General features: G+C 30.9%; 1 protein-coding gene across 8 annotated transcripts; it reads right to left on the reverse strand.

Moving 5' to 3' along the window:
* Positions 1 to 281: 281 nt before the first annotated feature.
* Positions 282 to 9168, reverse strand: LOC130955629 (putative pentatricopeptide repeat-containing protein At1g12700, mitochondrial). Of its 8 annotated transcripts, none has more exons than XM_057882537.1 (8): positions 8501 to 9168; positions 8251 to 8413; positions 4567 to 4621; positions 4227 to 4454; positions 3680 to 3760; positions 1587 to 3539; positions 1281 to 1354; positions 282 to 1185 (listed from the first exon to the last, which is right to left on the reverse strand). In XM_057882537.1, the coding sequence occupies exon 6, from the start codon at positions 3448 to 3450 to the stop codon at positions 1834 to 1836; it is 1617 nt and encodes a 538-aa protein (XP_057738520.1). In that variant the 5' UTR covers positions 3451 to 3539; positions 3680 to 3760; positions 4227 to 4454; positions 4567 to 4621; positions 8251 to 8413; positions 8501 to 9168; the 3' UTR covers positions 282 to 1185; positions 1281 to 1354; positions 1587 to 1833. The 8 variants fall into 8 exon arrangements, 7 of the variants coding, with proteins under 7 accessions (XP_057738520.1, XP_057738521.1, XP_057738519.1 ...); XR_009076826.1 differs by having other exon boundaries at positions 283 to 1354; positions 1587 to 1764; positions 3434 to 3539; XM_057882538.1 differs by having other exon boundaries at positions 283 to 1354; positions 1587 to 3352; positions 3434 to 3539.
* Between the last annotated feature and the right edge of the window lie 10565 nt (positions 9169 to 19733).

The following is a 19733-nucleotide window of genomic DNA, read 5'->3' on the forward strand; positions in this document are numbered from 1 at the left end:
AATAAAACCATCATAGAGCACTCAACTATAATTGAAGTGGTGATGAGGCGAGAGGTGGTGGGGCAGACTTTACTTTAGGACGTGAAGACAACTCAATCCGCCCTTGTCTTCTTTTCCAATGTGGTTGTCTTAATCCAAATGGTTGGACACATTACAAAGGATGAAAATGAAAGCTCACATTACATGATACATACAAGCCAAACTTTGGGAAGGAAGGGATGATAGTAAGAGTTGTTCATCAATTGGAAAGTTGAAGAAGGGACGGCAAAAGCTGAATAAGCTTATGCAGAAGTATACTGATGTTCTGCAAGTGTGTTATCTCAGCTTCTTTTTTTTTTTTTTTGCAGCTGATATGCCTTAATCCTCATCAAATCAAAAGGTTGATAGGTCCAATTTCCTCAATCAGCTCATTGGAATACAAATAATAAACTCGCTGCTGCCACTTATTTCGACAAGCAATTGAAAAATGTTTAAGAGATTGTGTTTATCTCTGGCAAATTTGTTTATATATAATATAAATAAAGTGTGGTGAACAACAAAGCAGATACACATACCAAGAAAGGAATGTTATAGATGTCACACAAGTAAACGAATTAAACCCACCCAAATTCAGTGGACTAAATCCAGTTACGATATCAACCAAAACAAAAATGGATTCCATAACACCACAGCTCCATTTCGTTGTGTTCCATTTAGTGGCACAAGGTCACATGATCCCAGTGATGGACATTGCAAAAAATACTGCTTCAGCAGAATGTTGTTGTCATGGTAGTCACAACCCCACAAAATGCAGCAAGAATCACATAAACCACAAACCTTTGCTCGTTACAATGATTCCGGTTATCAGATTCGATTAATTCAGCATCAATTTCCACATCAAGAGGCTGGTTTGCCAGAAGGGTGTGAGAATTTTGATATGTTACCTTCACTTGGCAATGCCGTTAATTTGTTGAACGCAACAAGCATTTTTGTGGGAACTGGTGGAGAAGCTTTTCGAAGAGTTGGTGCTGCTGCCGAGCTCCATAGTTTCTGATACGTTTTTGCCATATACAATCCACATTGCCAACAAATTCAGCATTCTGGGATTTCTTTTGCCGGAGTAAGCTGATTCTGTCTCGTGTACTCAGTTTCGCACCAATGATGTGAGGGAAAGCATAAAGGATGAATCAGAGTACTTTGTTGTGCCTGGTATATCGGACAAAATTGAAGTAACCAAACCACTGCCATTATCACCAAACAATGAGAAATGGAACAAGTTTAGTGAAGAAAAAAGAACTAACTACTCAATTGTGCCTCCTCAACAAAAATGCTGTGGTCGAAAGAAGTATATGCCACTTTTCCAATCCCTAGGTATCTGCAAGTTTATCTTTTAACAGTAAGAATGCTTTTTTGTATGTTGAAAAATAATCTAATTAAAATGCCTATGTATGTAACTTCAGAAATCAACTTGGAAATTAAAACATTTTCCAACTTAGAACTAACTACTCAATTGAAACAGCTAGTCCAATAACTAAGGCCCAAAGAAAAAGCATTTTCGAACCATGTAAGTCACTTCAGAAATCAACTTGGAAATTAAAACAACTGACCTTATTGCTTGCCATGCATCTAATGAACATTTCCAGAAAAGTTTGTGCCTCATCCTTTTTCTTTTCTCTAGAAGTGACAGCACTAGAGAGGTTTTAATTGTCTTCCCATTGTAAAATCAAGGGCTTCCCTATTCTGATGATCCACCTTTACAAAGATGATCGATTATGTTTTTGACATCTGCATGATTTTCTCTGATGAAAAAATGATTGAAAAATCTTCTGTGCATTCTTTTACTCTTCCAGAGTTCTATAAACCATGTACAAGTATTTTGTATGTGTACAAATTAGGACAAATATCATCATTAACAATTTGGTTTAATAGTATAATTGCCTTGCCAAGTTGCTGCCTGTCGAATAACGCATGTAACAATATATTGTAAGTTTCAATATTTGGATCCAAATTCTTGAACATATCTTGGAAAAGATTCATGGCTTCATCTAATCTTTTATTCTTGCAATAACCACTAATCAAGATATTGTAACTCCAAACATTTGGAACAAAACTTCTTTCAAAGATGAGACTTTTAAATAATTTAATTGCCTCATCAAGATGCTGGTTTTTGCACAGGAAATCTAAAAGGATATTATAAGTGTTTACATCAGGGAATGGTTGACCGCAATAATGCATTTCATTAACAATCTCCCGTGCAGACGAGATTCTACCAGCTTTGCACAAGCCATCAACTAGATAATTATAAGTTACAATGTTTGGAACTATGTTCTTACGAAACATATCTTTCATCAAATTCCTGGCCTCATCCACTCTGTTAATCTTGCAATAACCTTTAATCAAGATGTTATAACTCCAAACATCAGGCACAACACCCCTTTCAATTACCATATCAAATAAGTTTCTTGCCTCATCAACTTCATTGTTCAAACAATATCCATTCATCAAAATTGTGTAAGTAATAATGTTTGGTTGCTGACCCCTTAGAATCATCACATCGCACAAAACATGGGCTTGTAATAGCATCTCTTCTTTGCATAATGCATCAATTATTATATTAAAGGTATACACATCTAGGCTGATGTCTTTAACAACAATCTCATTCAGCAATAATCTAGCTTCTTTCCATTGGCCCACATGACAAAAACCATAAATTAATGAAGTGTAAGTGACAACATCAGGGGAAATTCCTCGATCAAGCATATTAAAATACAAATCCAGTGCATCATCCAAAAGTCCATCTTTGCACAAACCATCAACAACAATATTGTACATTACAAGATTCGGCCTAACATACTGACCCTCCATTTTCCAAAGCATCTGGAGAGCAAATATTGTTTTTCCAGACTTACACAGCCCATTGATTAAGGTTCCATACATAACTTCATCAAACCAAAATCCTTTTGCAACTATTTTATTATAAAGGTAGAGTGCATCCGAAATCTTACCATTAAGACACAACCCCTTCATTATTGTAGTAAAAGTTACAGCACTTGGCTTAAATCCCCACTTAACAAACTTGCTCATTACCGAGAGTGCAAAACCCATCTGACCTGCATGGCCATAACAATTGATCAAGATGTTCAAAGTAACACTAAATGGTAGGATGCCCTTTGACTCCATCTGGGTATAAAGATAAATAGCCGTGGCATAATACTTCATCTTTACAACCGTTCCCAAGATTTTGGTTAATTCCACAATCGATGGCTGCGGATGCATATCAACCATGCAATTAAATAAAGCTACAGCATCTTCAACAGTATCAAATTTGTAAGCGTCTCGTGATAGAAGCGGCTGTGAATGAAGAAGACATAGCCTTGTACGGTGGGCATATGGCATAAAAGCAAGTAAGTTCGATGATGGCAGAAGAAAGCGATGGAGTTTAGGGATTGCATACCTCGTTGCATACAACATTGTTCTCTTAACATAGAAACTGATGATACTTCACGAAACACAATTCTCCACTCTATGATTATCAGTATTGCCTGAAACCGTTTAGCTACCTTAAGAATGAAGAAGACGAATTAGGATATTTAATACAATACAATAACAATTCATTGATCTCAATAGAAATTAAAAGCTAAGTAGTTGCCACAAACAAATAAATAAAAAATAAAAAATGAAGAAGACTCAAAATTAGCACCTTAAAGCGAGAACAGCGGAAGCAGAGGCAAAGTGGCGAACACAGCAATGGTGAAATCGAAAGCGAAAGCGAAAGCGGAAGCTGAAACAGAACGCGGAAAAGAGAGAACTGAGAAGAGTTGCAGAATTGAACGGGAGAGGCATGGTATTGTTAGGGTTGTGTTTCACAATTGGTTTTGTTTTTTTTTTCCATTTTTAATATTTTATAATCACTAAGTATATATTAAAATTAGTTATTAATATAAAATATATGTTAGAATATAAAATATAAATTAAAAATAAAAATATGTTAAATTATGTATGTTTTTATATAAAAATATATGATAATGAATTTATTTTAGTATATAAATAATATTTTTAATTATTTTAATATTTTGTGATAAAATATATTTTTTTAAGGAAAAGTATACGAAATCAAGAAGTTACTAGCCAAAAACTAAACAAAACTATATTAATTTATATTAATAATTAATTTTAAATTTTTTAAATTTTGAACCTAATTAAAACCTATAAAAACCTTTTTTTTTCTCTCATATTAACTTACTCACCTCCAACAATCACACACACAGACCTTTCCCTCTAATTGTCAGGCCCTCTCTGCCTCCCCACCACGACCCACTCCTCTTCTATCACCGATATCTGACTCGTTGGATTCGCCACCGTCGACAAGAACCGCTTTCCTTTTGTGAACCAGATGTGTTACTAAAGCCGCAAAAACTTATCTTCACTGAAACATGGTTGTCCATTCCATGACTATGTACTCAAATTGAAAATCTCTGTTTCATGGAGCACTTTGATCAGTGCCTACAGTTTTCATGGTTGTGGTGACCAAGCATTGCAACTTTTTCATAAAATGCAAGAGAGAGGAGTGAAGTCAGACGCAATTACCTTACTCGCCGTATTATCTGCTTGTAATCATGCGGGTTTTGTAACTGAGACTTAACTGGTATTCAAACAAGCGAGTGCAGATTATAAAATTCAATTAACTTTAGAGCACTATGCATGCCTAATTGATCTTCTTGAAAAGAAATATATAAAAAAAAACATTCATTTAATGTCAAAAAAAAAACATTATAATACTTAACAAAAGAAATATTCAATTATATTTTAGCAAAAATAATTAAATATCTATAAAATTTAAAAAAAAAATATGAAATTTTTAAAGGGATAGAGGCATTCATATTTGCAATACAAAAAAACTCGAAAAATATATAAAAGAACATCCATTTAGTATGAAAAAAAAAACATTCTGATACTTAGCAGAAGAAACATTCATATATTTTAACTAGTAGAGATTTTAAATTCACCAAAAATATTTTGGCTGATTTTTTGCTAATACCTTTTTGGTTCCTAGCATTACTTTTTTTTTTTAATATTACAAGGGCATTCTCAAATAACTTCAATTTCAAAATTTTTAATAACTTCAATTTTTAATAATTCAACTAAATCATTTCTTACTCGTTATAAATGATACCAAATGTTTTGTCAATCACCATTCAATATTCTTAGATTTAGACACCACATGTGATTAATTGACATATATTGGCTTTAATTTTACCAACAATGTAAATTTGTTCCTAGTTAACATTATATTAGAGAAAATTATTCTAAAGGACAGTTAGGAAATTTTAATTATTAAAAATGATTTTTAATATTAAAATTATTAAGAAGGACCAAATTTTTTTATAATATTTAAAAAGAAGAACCAAATCTTTTTATAAGAAGATAAATATATCTTTAATTATTTTTTATTTATTTTTTATAATTTTTATATTGATAAATTTTATTTTTCTTAAAATTTTAGTGATTTTTATTAATTAATTATTTATTTTTTTATTTTTTTATTTTCATGATCTTTACCTAATGAAAAAAAATACAAAGATCATAAAAGTAAAAAATAAATAAATAAATAATAAAAATTACTAAAATTAAAAAAAATAAAAATTATTAATATAAAAATAAAAAATAAATAAAAAATAGTTAACAATTAATATTTTAATAATTAAATTTCCCTAATGATCTTTTAGAGTAATTTTTTATAAATTAATTAACATAATTAATCCTAAGTGAATATTCATACATATCTATATAGTGTTGAGAATCAGATAATATATATTAAAGATTATAAAAAATAAATAAATAAATAGTTAAGGATATATTTATTTCCTTATAAAAAGATTTAATTTTTCTTCTTAAATATTATAAAAAGATTTAGTCCTTCTTAATAATTTTAGTATTAAAGGTCCTTTTTAATAATTAAATCTTCCTAACGGTCTATTATATTAAATACGTATAAAATAAAAAATTTAATTTAGTTGTTTAAATTTATATTATTATATCTATTTCAGTGTTTTGTTGAAAAAAAAATTTACTAAAATTAAAATATATTAGACGTTCGTGTTTAAAGAAGCTTAATTTCAATTTTCTGTTGATAAAATAAAATTTATGTGAGATTATTAAATTATTAAAAAATGTGAGATTAAAATGATAAAAAAATTTGAATATTGAAAAATTTTTTATAACCTGCTGATTAAGATTTTATAATTCTGATATAATCTGTAATTAAATTCTCTTATTAAAAAATTTCTTAATTTTTTTATTAAATTAAAATCCATATTTAAATGATAATTTTATAAAATTTTGTGACCATTTGACATTTATAATGAGTTATAAGAAGTTTAGTATAGTTGAATTATTAAAAATTAGAAGATTTATGAAGCTATAGAATGTCATATAGTACTGACACAATTCACATAATTTGCTAATTAAAATTCTGTAACTTTGGCATAATTCTTATATCTATGTGTGAATGGTAATTTTATGGCATTTTGTGATCATTTTGTGTCATTTGAAATGAGTCACAAGAGATCTAGTGAAATTGAAGAAGTTGGAGAATGTTTTGTAATACTAGCATAATTCATGTAACCTGCTTATTAGAATCCTGTAATTCCAGTATAATTTTTATAATTGGATTCTCTTGTGAAAAAATTATTTAAATTTTTGAGTAAAATATCATTTTTGTTCTTAATATTTGGGGTAAGTTTTAAAGTTGTTCCTAATGTTTGAATCGTCCTAATTAAATCTTTAACGTTTCAAAATTGACTCAATGTTGTCCTGTTGTAACACCATAACTTTCAGCACGTCATGATCGTACCAAAAGCAAGACGTTACTGACCTGTTTTCCTTTTTTACTATTTAATATTAAGCCTTTAGGTCGATACCGCGTTTCAATTTTAAGAAAATGCCAGAAAACTTTTGTTTATATTAATGAAAATCATATATCAAATATCTCCAAGAAATACTAGTCACATAGTTATCAATAATAATAAATATCATACAAAAGAATACAAAAGAAACTCAGTTACAACTCCTATCCCTCTGTATAAAATAAAATCTTAAATAACGCGAGGGAATTCTATAAAAGCAACTCAACACGTAAACTTAACTTAAATAAAACTCCTAATTGCCCGCGGCTTCAAACTGAGTCTCCGAACCTGTGGCACTGAAAGGGTGGAAGATTTTGGGATGAGATTACAGTCAACATCCCTAAGTTTCAGAATCCACAAGTTTCAGGTTCATATCACTTTATTTGATTAATTAATTATCAATTGGAAGTGGAGCCCTGTTTTCATAAACCAGTTCAGAGTTTCCAGCAAACAACCAACCTTCCAAGTGACTTATCTAAGTCTACAAAATAGATATGAACATGAAACTTGTACTCACTTAAAATAGATAGATAGATCTTTAAAATCCTTTTGAAATCAACTCAAAATTCTGTTTAAGTTAAAAGATACAGCGTCTGGAAGTTGGTACTGCAGAACCAGTAAACCAGAAAAATCTGCAGCAACCACTAAACTTCAAAAAATCATATCTCCCAAACCACTTGGCCAAATTTCCTGAAATTTTTATGGAATATTCAAGACACACTAAAGTTTTACAGAAAAATAATTTCATCTAAAAATTAGGTCTGGACTGCTCCCAAAAAGTCATTCGTTCTGCTGCCAATTATGCAGATTTCTGCAGAAATTCTGCACAATGTATTTCCAACAATCTCACATACCAAATCCTATATTCAAGCCTAGAATTCATCTAAAACCACATTTCTAACTTTCTTTTGACTAACCAAAGTTGCCCAAGAACTCTTAATTCAATATATCACAACCTAATCAAACAAATAGTTCAATAACCACCATCTGACATAAAAATTAGAACCAGAATTTCCAGCAATCCAGTCACAATCCCGATCTTAACTCGAAATCGTTCTTAAAAACCAAAATCAGCATTACCAAGCGTCTTTAAAGTCATCATTCAAACATATTTCAAACGAAGAACAAAACATGCTTTCACAATTACAAACACCCAATACATTTTCAGTAAACTTTCACACCAACATACACGTTCTTTTAACAAAGATCTCAAACCACATAAAACCACCAAGAGACGCAATCAGTCACACATTTACTCTGCATCCAAAATCCATCATAGATCAAGCATTCATATATTTGCAATAATTCAGTAAACTTCTTAGGCATTCAAAGTTTAAAATTTTTAATTTAATAAAATATCCCCTACCTCGATTAGCTGAACCCGCAAGAGTTAACCAGGTTAAATCCGCTTACTTTAAATTCACAGCACCAGCGGCAATTCCATCATGACCGAGATAGCGGTAGCAGCACCAATTTTTATCCCGCTCACAGCAACCACAACTTCGACAGTTCCATGAGAATAATCGATACTAAAATGAAGATATCAACTATTGAAGTTAGGATAAAAACATAGCAGAGAAACAGGGTGTTAAACAGAGCATGAATGGAAGCGTTACAGGGTTACGAATGGGGAATTCGATGTCAGAACAAAAAGGAGGATGCAACAGCTTGCCTTCTCGAATGACAAGCTTTAGCATGAACAATAACGGTGCTCAAGAATTCCGGCGGCAGGGACGCTTGGCAGAAACAGCAGAAGAACGACGCTCCCTCTCTTCGAGCTCCTCGTTCATTTCTCTCTCTAGGTTTCTTCCACTGTGACGGTGGCACCAGGAACCTTCGTCACTTTCGTCTTCCCTCGGTGAACAGCGTCAACGGTGTGGAGTGGCAGCACGGTGCAACAGCAGCGGCGGAACGGACTTGATGGAAAGCAGAACGACGACGCTTTCTCTCTCCCAGCTCAGCAACGACGATGACGATTCCTTGTGGTGGTCGTGCTCCTCCCTTCGGCGACTGGCGGCGAGCTGGGCGCGGCGACGTGGTGCGGTGGCTGGCGCAGTCTCCCTCTTCTGTTCCCCTCTCCTCTCGTTCTCTGCTCTCTCAAATCTCACTCTCTTTTCCCCTGTTTCATTTTCCCCCTTTTTCTTTTCTTCTGTTGTGTGAGGTTGCTTGTGTTGTGTGTATACAAGGAAAAGGTGTAGCGGTGGTGAGCGAATAGTGAGGAAGAGGTGAGTGTGGCTCACTGAGCGGTGGACGGGTGTGGAGGGGGTTACGTGTGTGATTTGTGTGAGAGGGGTTAGGGTTAGTGAAATTAGGAATTAGGGTTTAGAATTGGAAATTTAGGATTTTAGAATTTTGATTTAAAATCTAATTTAATAGATATAATTAATTTTAAAAATATTATTTTATTTTTTAAATTACAAATTATTTGTAATTAAATATTTTAATTTAAAATTATAGATAAATAAATAAATTTTTTTTGTTCATAATATTAATTAAAACTTTAAATTATTTTAATTTAAATTATATATAAAATTCTCTTTCATCTTCAATTACTAAAATTCTGAATTTTAATTAAGCAAAAATCATTAATTTTAGTAAATTAAAAATACCTAATTATAATTGAGATTTATATAAGACTAAATTAATTTAAAACATGAAGTCTGATAACTTTTCTAAAAAGAAAATCATATATATAATTATAAATAATTTATTATTTATTTTCTAAAAATCTGGGAGTTACACCTGTCGTTAAGAATCTGTTAATGAAATTGATGGCGGAACAAAATTGAGACGATTTTAAAACGTTAGATATTTAAATAGAACGAACACGTTGGGGACAAAAACGATACATAGAAATAAATTTTAATTCTATCCTTCAATAATATTAATTTTTTATGATACATTGTTATTCAATTATTTTTTAATCACATCTAAGTAAATTATACTTAATCACATTAATTTTATTCTAAATAAATTTATTTTTTATAATTTTACTTTTAAAAATTTTTATTCATCATAAAATGTTCGTAGAATGACTAGTACATAAACTTGTGAAGAAAAAAATAATAAATATACAATAAAGTAATGTGATTTTAGTCATTTTACAAATATTTCATGATGAGTAAAAATCTTTAGGAATAAAATTATAAAAAAAATAAATTTATTTAGAATCAAAGTAATTTGATTAAGTGTAATTTACTTAAATGTGATTAAAAATAATTGAATAACTATGTACAGTAAAAAATTGATATTAGTGAATGATAAAATTAAAATTTATTTCTATGTATCGTTTTTGTTCCCAACGTTTTCGTCCTATTTAAGTCTCTAACGTTTCAAAATCGTCTCAATTTTGTCCCACCGTCAATTTCGTTAACAGATTTCTAACGGCAGGATAACATTAAATTAATTTTAAAATGTTACGGACTTAATAAGACGATTCAAATGTTAGGAACAACTTTAAAACAGTATCAAAAAAAAGGAACAACTTTAAAACTTACCCAAAACATTAGGAACAAAAACAATACCTTCCTCTAAATTTGTTATGAATTGTGCCATTATTGCAGAATATTCTCCAACCTTTTCAATTTTGTAATTTCTAATGATCTAACCACACTAAATTCGTTGTGACTCAACACGCATAATATCAAATGGTTACAGAATTCCATAAAACCATCATCCAAATATGAATTTTGATTTTTAAAAAAATTGAAGAAAATTTTTTACAAAAGGATCTAGTTACAGAAATTATAATAAGGTTACAAAAACTGTTCAACAAGTTATAAGAATTATGCCAATATTATAAGATATTCTCTCGCCTATTAATCTCAATTTTCAATAAGCTCAATAACACTAGATTTCTTGTTGCTCATCATGTATGGCACCAAATTATCTGAAAATTCGATAAAAAAATCTCTATTCAAATATAGATTTTAAATTTATGAAAAATTCAAGTAATTATCTTAGGAGGAATTTTAGTTACAGAAATTATATCACATTACAGGATCTTATTCTGTAGGTTATAGAAATTATGTGAAAATTATAAAAAAATTTTAAACTGGTCAATCTTACAACTTCTAACAATCTAACCACATTAGATCTTTTGTAGTTTATCATGGACGACACTAATTGATCACAAAATTCCATGAAATTATTATCTAAATCTAGTGATTTATGCAGATTTTATTAAAAAATAGCAATGAAATTTTTTAATCGTGACATATAAAATTTTTTAATTTTGAGACTGAAATTTTTTAACCGTGATACAAATTATTGTTAAGAGGGTGAAATAAGAATATAAAAGAAGAAAAAGGAGGAAAAAAAGAGGAGGAGAAGGAAGAGAAAAGAAAATTTTAAACTTATAGAATTTATCATAAAATAATATTAAAACTTTTTAACTGTGTCATAGAAAATTTCTTAATTTTAATATTAAAATTTTTCAATTATATATAATTTTTTTAATGATGTCATTTTTAACTAAATAATATATTTTTTATTTATGTGTTATTTATAATAAATTGATGTATTTTTTATTTTAAAATATATTTAAATATATTTTGTTGATCAAGTGAGTTTATATTGTAGACTTGTTTAATTTAAAGAAGCAACATTAGTGTGTAAGAAGAAAAAGAAATGGGAAAGTATGAGGAGCCAATGGAATATTTATACAATGTGTACAATGGAGGTTTATGGAATACTAGAGATATAATCATTAGTGTTACCTTTTCTCATCAGTTAAAGCTTTTGGGATGAGTTGTATCATGACATAGTATTAGAACGCTAGATCCGAAAGGTCAAGAGTTCGATCCTTGGTGAATCCCAAATCAGTTTAATTTCATTTTGTAACTCAATAGGCCATTGTACATATTGTACAAATAGTCCATTGTTTTCCTAGCGAGATCCGAAAAAAAATACACATAATAATTTGACTGAATTTGGTTAAAAGCTTACTTTCTCTAAATTATAAAATAGCTCGTTGTTGGGATTTAAATAAAAATAACACACACATTAACTATCTTTTTATTTCTTTTATACCCACTTGTGAGTTGTGACCATTGTTCCCTTCACTGTTTTTTGTTTGGGACAAAATTGTTCCCTTCATTGTGAATAACAACAAAAGGAATTCTTGGTAATGAAAATATTGCACGGCCTGATTAGAGATCTATTTACAAAAAACGAGCAACCAGAGCCCAGCATGAGTTCGGATTGGCTTTATCATTTACGCGGCTTGGTTTATAACAAGCGCGACATGCCAATGAGCCTTGGCTCTAGTGGCATTTCTCCCCCCTTTCCCACCTCAAGGTCTAGGATTCAAACCTTAGAGAATGCAATTGAGGAAAATTGTGAAAATATGTGAGGAGTGTGTGGGTGTGTTGTGTACTTAGGATTGGGGGTTGTCTAATCCATTGGGGTACCTAATATTGGGGGTTGTCCAATCCACCGACAAAAAAAAATAAATAAATAACAAGCGCGACATAGAGCAAAGCAGCTTTGTTTCCAGCTGGGACAGAAAAGAAGAGATATTTTTCATAGAATGGATCTTTTCAATTTTTATTTATACCTCGCACATTAATAGCCATTTTATATAAGATGTTAATTATAGTATGTGTGATTCTGATTGTGACTGTAATTCATGGAGTGATTTTGAGGATGAAGATTATTTAAAAAAAAAGTCAAGAAAAAAGAAAAATAAATAGAGCTGTACTACTTTCACAAGGTTTCACTCACCAGATAAACCTAATGAAACACCAAGGTTCAATCTAAAGAAGAGATCTCAGAGAATCTTCAAAAATCATCCTTTGAACAGCCCTATTTTTTGCCGTGTATGGCCACTATCCGACCTTATGATGAAGAATTTCCTCCTCTTCATGTTAGCACTGATGATCACGAATCACTCGAAGACCATATGTTATCCCTAAGGGAGTAACTCCACAAGGATATCAGTCAACCACGCCACAAGAAGAGGTCTTAAATTGGCAGATTGAAAATGCTGTCAGCCAAAATAAAATCTTGCTAAGAATTGATCATACCTTAGAAATATTTGTTGACAAAACTGACAAATTGTCTACACAAGTGTATTATGTGCAAGTCTAAGTCAACGAATTGAGAGAAGGCCTAACTAGGCAAGTTCAACAGTTTGATCAAGATCTTAAGACGTACATTCAGACTTAGTACTTTGGTCTTGAATTTCACAAAAAAAAGATCAAGAGTTGACATGCATAAAGGTACAGCTCAAGCAAATTGAGGAAGATCGGGCCAGACAATCTAAACCACAAGCATTGGCCATAGACTCACTATCCATGTATCCACCACCATATCCCACATACTCTTCCATCTTTACTCCTCCACAACAATCTCCTCCTGATTTGCCTGATTATGATAGTATTTTCAAAACAAACTATCATTTTATCCAAAGATTTCACCAAAAAAGGAAAAAACAGGTTGTCCAACATATAAGTCTTCAATCAAAAGTAACTCATAAACCAAGACCAAGACCACTTTGGTCAACAGCATACTTCTTCAGAGAAGGAACTTCTAGATAAAAATCCAACAAGACCTCTGCTAAAGAAAAAGAAATTAAAGAAGGATCCTCACTCACCGAACAGTGTAAAAAACATACAAGAAATTATTGTGAAGCAAAAGGAAAAGGAAAGGCTCTGTTGGTCTTTTATAAAAATAATGGTCTTGAGGGCAGTTTGGAAGAGAAAATATTGGTGGGTTGATGGTGTTCATTATTAAAAGGTGGAGGATTTTTGGTGGAATTTCTTTATTAGGACGAGAGAGATAATCAACTATTATGTTGCAGTTTTCTTTGATGTGCTTAACTATGAATTTATAGCGAGAAAACCAATTTTTCTATCTTAAGAGTTGTGAATTTGGAAGTGTCTTTCCTTTGGTTTTCAGCATTGATGAAAATGATGTATTGTCCTTCTGTTCCTGGCTTCTGGAAGATCGTCCTAACAGTTTCATCCGGTGCTCGACTGATGACCGGAGGCATCGTTGTATGCACATTAGGCACATGCTGTGGAAAAGCTCTTTCATAGTTAGTGATCCATTCCAAACTTACTATAGAGGAAAGCTCCTATGTAGTAATCATTTTTGAAATGTTAACAATTGCTGGTCTATGATTCTTATCGGTGAACATCAAGAGAGCATCTTCTGTGGAGTTTGGTAGGTTTAGATCTAGAGCATGATCTTGGACTCTATCCAAGACTTGATGGTGAAGTGTAACCTGCTCAACACTAGCATCTTGTATTACTCCAATAAGTTGGACTTGTATCTTAATTCTTTGAGCAAGTGTCAGATCTGTGAGTTTTATAGTAAAATTTGGAGAGATCGTGAGGATCACACTTCCGTTTGTTAATGTGGTAACAAGTGCTTCAATGAGAGCATGTTGGTACTCTTTGAATGTGGTATCTAGGAGTGCAATCTTTGCTATTATAGGTAATCCTTTCCTGCCGTGTAAGGTGAGAATCAACCTTATTGCTCCTAGATGTAGATGAGTGTATCCTTATTGCAGATAATCACGAATAAGTTCTTGTGAGATCTCAATCGTGACATACTGCTCTGCACCCGTAGCTTGAAAGCCACATTGTTGTAAATATGAGGTCTGGATGATTTCTTTGACAGGGGGTGTAGGGTTTCGGGTGATGAGATAACGGATATTAGTTATGGTTGACCGTTTTTGTTTGTGATAAAAAGTGTATGGGTTTATGAGGGGCTGCTGGGTTACAGGTATTTTTGAATCTTCTAGAACATGAGTAATTTCTACAAGATTCTCAATTTTATTGAACAAGGTTTTCTTAAAGGTTGGGGGTAACCTCTCAATGGTAAGGGCTGTATTATGAAAAACAGGCTAATTAGGATCGGAACTAGACATTTGTTTAGAAATTCTCTTACTTCCTGTCATCTTCAATATACTTTCTCTTTGCATGTTCCTTAAGGCTCTGATCCATAGAGGTGGATCCAGGCATATTCATAAAAGAGGCTTCCAGATTTTATGGATATTTTACAACTATTTTTCAACAGACCTATAATAGATGCAAAATAGAGGTTGTTAATGGAGCTCTTTGCAAAACATACTGAAATTCTGGTTCTCTTTTTTTTTTTTTCCAACACTAGAAATTTTCATGGATCTGATCAGTTTCATTTCTGATAGGCAGGATCCTCATACAAGAGGCAAGCCTAGAGCATACATGAAACTAAGAAGCAAAGATAGACATATTAAAGAATCAAATTTTTAGAGAGGAAGAGAATTTTAGCAAGTATTCATGGTGAATATCTCACAATGGTTATTCGAAACTTGAATTGGTTTATTACAAGGATAGAGGCCTCTCTATATAGAGACTTACAGATGAGGTTGTAATCTTCACGACTAATAAAAACAGGACATATGGCAGATAAGAAAGAATCTTATCTCTTGCTACAACAATACATAAGGACAAACAACTTGAAGCAGATTACTAGGATCCAGACACGTGGAGGATGAAGATAAGGATCTTATCAACTCCATTATTTCACTTTACTGCATACATAATTATTTGGCTAAGGGCCAAAACTTAGTGATGGGCTCATACTCTAGTGATGTCATCTATGTGCTCTAAATGTGGAGTAAACACGATTGCATCTTCTTGCTGAAAATAGTAATCCCCAAGTCTTTCATAGGCAGTAACCACTTCTTCAGTTGGTTCTTCAGTGCCATCATCAATACCTGCATCCACATGTGTTGGACTAGATAAAAGTGGATAAATTCTTGTATTTGGTTATTCTTCATAGTTGTAAGTATTCTGAGAGAATGTTGGATTATCCCACGGGCTTGAGTTTTGGGCAAGTGATGGAATTGGAAAAGAGATGAAACCAGTAAAAAAATTAGTCTGGAATTGCCGTAACTCTTCTTGTATTGTTCTGACTGTTCTCAAGGAGCTAGAACTGTCTTCTCCTTGGCAGAGAGAAAGTCCTTCAATAATTCCTGATATCGGGTTTATTGTAAAAGGTAAGATGTTTGGCAAGATTGTTGAGACAACTTTTTTCATCTGTAGGCCACATCTTTAAATACCCTATTATGTTGATGTTGCATCGTGTATAGAGGGTATTTTGTTTGTAACAGAACTGTCTCTTTAGGACAAAAGAGTAATAGAATTTATGCTTCTTTTTGTGAGGAATATTTCATATTCCATGAGCCTCCAATGCATTGTAAAGTTTCTCTTACCATGTTGGGATAGGGACAAACATAGTTAGAAGTTGTTTAAGGAGTGATCTCAATAATTACTTATTACAAAGCAGGTGATATATGACAAGAGCGGAAACAACTATGGCACAGTCATATTGGACAAAGAGTATCCATATAAACCATAACATTTCTTTTAGATTTTTCACACATAGATACTGAAGAACTACTAAATTGGTTGCATGACCTCGGTGAGCTTTCTTCACTTCTAGACCACTAAAGGAAGAGTTCCATCTATCTTTACCGTTGGAATAACTTATATTATATCTACATAGTAAAAATTAACGGAAGTTAAATCTTCCTCTCAAGTATACCAGAACCGCTTCCTATATATTATAAAAAAAAAATTTAGTGTACCTAAAATTCTGGTGTTCCAATTATTTTAATGGTGTTTCAGTTGTTTTAAATGTTAATCTGAATTATAAAATATATATATAATATATAGTAATTAAAATCAACGGTTAAAACAATTAAAACACATATTTCAGGTACACTTAAATTTTTTTTATATTATATGATGATATTAGCCTCTTAAATTAATAAAATTTTAGGAGTTTCTAAAGTCTTAGTATTTATTTAGGCGTCATTATTTTAATAATTTTTTTCAATAAAAAATATTTTTTTTAGGGCAATTTACGTAAATAAATAAAGTGGGAGAGTTATTTACGTAAATGTGCAAATCTGTTTGTTGTTACGATTTTGTGCAAAATGGATTTATATGTAAACCGTGGGAGGTCACCACGGATTAGGAGCAAATTTTTGTAGGAGGAAACCGTTGTAGGTCACCACGGTTTATGAAGGAAATTTGGCAAGCATAAACCGTGGGGAGTCACCACGGTTTATGAAGAAACTTGTTTGCACATAAAACCTTGTGGGTCACCACGGTTTATATGTGGTAAATAATGGCCAGAAAATCTTGTTAATTTTATGTCCAAGAGACACAAAGCTGTTTATTATAAAAATCATTATTTTTATAATAGAAAGAGTACAATAAAAAAAATCAGATAATACTAAGAAAATGATTTTTATAGTTATAAAAAATTGATGTCTATTTACTAAAAAATAAAAAATTAATATTTAATTTAAGATGATGAAATTTAATAAATTTAAAATATTTAAAATTTGTGATGTAAAATAAATTAGAAAAAAATTAGACTCTAATAATAAACACCATGAAATTTTTGGATTTTTTTCTATTATAAAATAAAAAAATATTTTTAAAAATAAATTACACTAACATTAATGTTTGGAATCTGTGTTTTTATTTTTTATTTTGAGTTTTTATGAAGTTTTCAAAATCTTAGGCGAACTTATAAAAAATACTCAAAAGTTCGTTTAAGCTTAAGGTGACCTCTCTCATTATATACATCTTTATTTTTTCATTTATAAAATAAAGATTTATTACACTATAACATATTAATGAGTACAATAAAATAATTACTTGTTAATATTGGTATATTAATATTCATTAACATGCTTATTGATTAAATATTTTATATAGATTTAATAAATTCACATATAAGTGTATATTGATACATTAGTATTTGTTAAATTTAAAATAAAAAATATTTATTATATTTTAAGAATATTAATGAGTACTCTACAAAATATTAATAAGTAATTATTTTATTATGTTCATTAATATTTTTATAGTATAATAAATATTTAAATATAGTGTAAAATGAAAATAGGGATAAACATAATGAAAAACTAATTGATAATACATGTAAAAATTTTATAGTATATTAGTCAATAATACATAAAGAGAACGAAAAAATTTTATTATAAATATTCAATAGAAATAGATGATTTTTTTCTTTATAAAATGTACTATATAGTGTGTATTTATTAGGCTGCCTTTGTTTTCAACAACAAAATAGGATAAGACATTGAAAATAGGACAGGACAAGACACTGATAGATAGAGACACAAAATTTGTGTTCTTGTAATTCTGCTTGGTGATAAACTAGAACAAATTATGAAAATCTAATTTATTCTCATTTTTTCATTAAAAAAAATTTGAGATGAAAAATATAATAATAAAAAATATAATTATAAAAAATTTAACAAGAATAATAAAAAAATAAAAAATAAGTTGTGTCTCTTGGACATAAAATTAACAAGGTTTTCTGGCCATTATTTACCACACATAAACCGTGGTGACCCACAAGGTTTTATGTGCAAACAAGTTTCTTCATAAACCGTGGTGACTCCCCACGGTTTATGCTTGCCAAATTTCCTTCATAAACCGTGGTGACCTACCACGGTTTCCTCCTACAAAAATTTGCTCCTAATCCGTGGTGACCTCCCACGGTTTATGCATGTTTAGAAACCGTGGTGGGTTGCCACGGTTTACATATAAATCCATTTTGCACAAAATCGTAACAACATACAGATTTGCACATTTACGTAAATAACTCTCCCACTTTATTTATTTACGTAAATTGCCCTTTTTTTTAGTATGTTTGATAAATTTTTAGTAGTAAAAATAAAAGTACTAAAAAATAAAAAAAAATTTTGAGAAATTATAATTTATATCTTTTTAATTTTTTTTTAAAAAAAATATTTTTTATGTAATAAATAAATAAAAAAATACCTTAATATTATTATATCCAAATATATTTAATAAATAAAAATTTTTTTATATAAAATATCTAAACATAAAATTACTTTTACTTTTTTATAAAATTTAAAAAAATAACTTAAAAACAAATCCTAAGTTAATATCCTAAAATCAAGTTTCAGCAATCCACGTGTCATAATTCCGGTTCATGTTGAATGTATGCATTCTTCTTTTCAACGCCCATGTTTTACCGGTCTTATTTTCCATGAATTCATCCAACAAATTCATCCTGTTGACTGTTGAAAATGTTATTATTATGGTTGAGCAAAGAGATTTTTATATGAATGCATCATGGAGCTGCCGTTCCTCTCTCCTAAGTCTTACCATGTGCTGGTCATCCATGGAAGTTTCAACACCTAATTCAAAGCATCAGACAAGTGTGTTTGAAATTTGGCCAATCTGTTCTAAAAATTTACGCTATCACATGCATCATTGATGTAAATTTTACCTATAAAAAGAAATGATTCATTCATCAGACGGGCAAAATCTTTTTCAGCAAAAAAATCCAATTCATCCAATCTCTCCTTTCTTATTACCTATTTTTTATGCATCACAAATTTTTCATTTGTCCAAGCATCACCATTATCACACACAATTACTTCATTATCATTCAGACAATCACAGCATATATTGAGTGTACATAAAAGATTATCTCTGATTTTGAACATATGGTTGCTGTCTTTCGAGGTTGGTGTGTCATCAAAACTTCTACATGAATGCATCATGGAGCTGCCGTTACTCTCTCCTTCTCCCTCCCCCTCTGATTGAAGTCCTCATTGGTTCTCATTATTAAATTATCCCTCCCCAAGTTATTAGTAAATATGTGTGATTTAAACAAAAAACAAGACATCACATGCCCTTTCATATTATTTATTTGTTTTACTTGGGCCAAGCAAGCATGATTAAAATAGACAAGCTCATTGCAATAGTCCAAAACAACAACGCATCACATTCCTTTTTTTTTATTATTTTTGTTTTTCAAAAATCAGAATGGCAAAAACCC

This window comes from Arachis stenosperma, chromosome 10 (assembly GCF_014773155.1).
Source record: "Arachis stenosperma cultivar V10309 chromosome 10, arast.V10309.gnm1.PFL2, whole genome shotgun sequence".
In the NCBI taxonomy this organism is placed as follows: domain Eukaryota; kingdom Viridiplantae; phylum Streptophyta; class Magnoliopsida; order Fabales; family Fabaceae; genus Arachis; species Arachis stenosperma.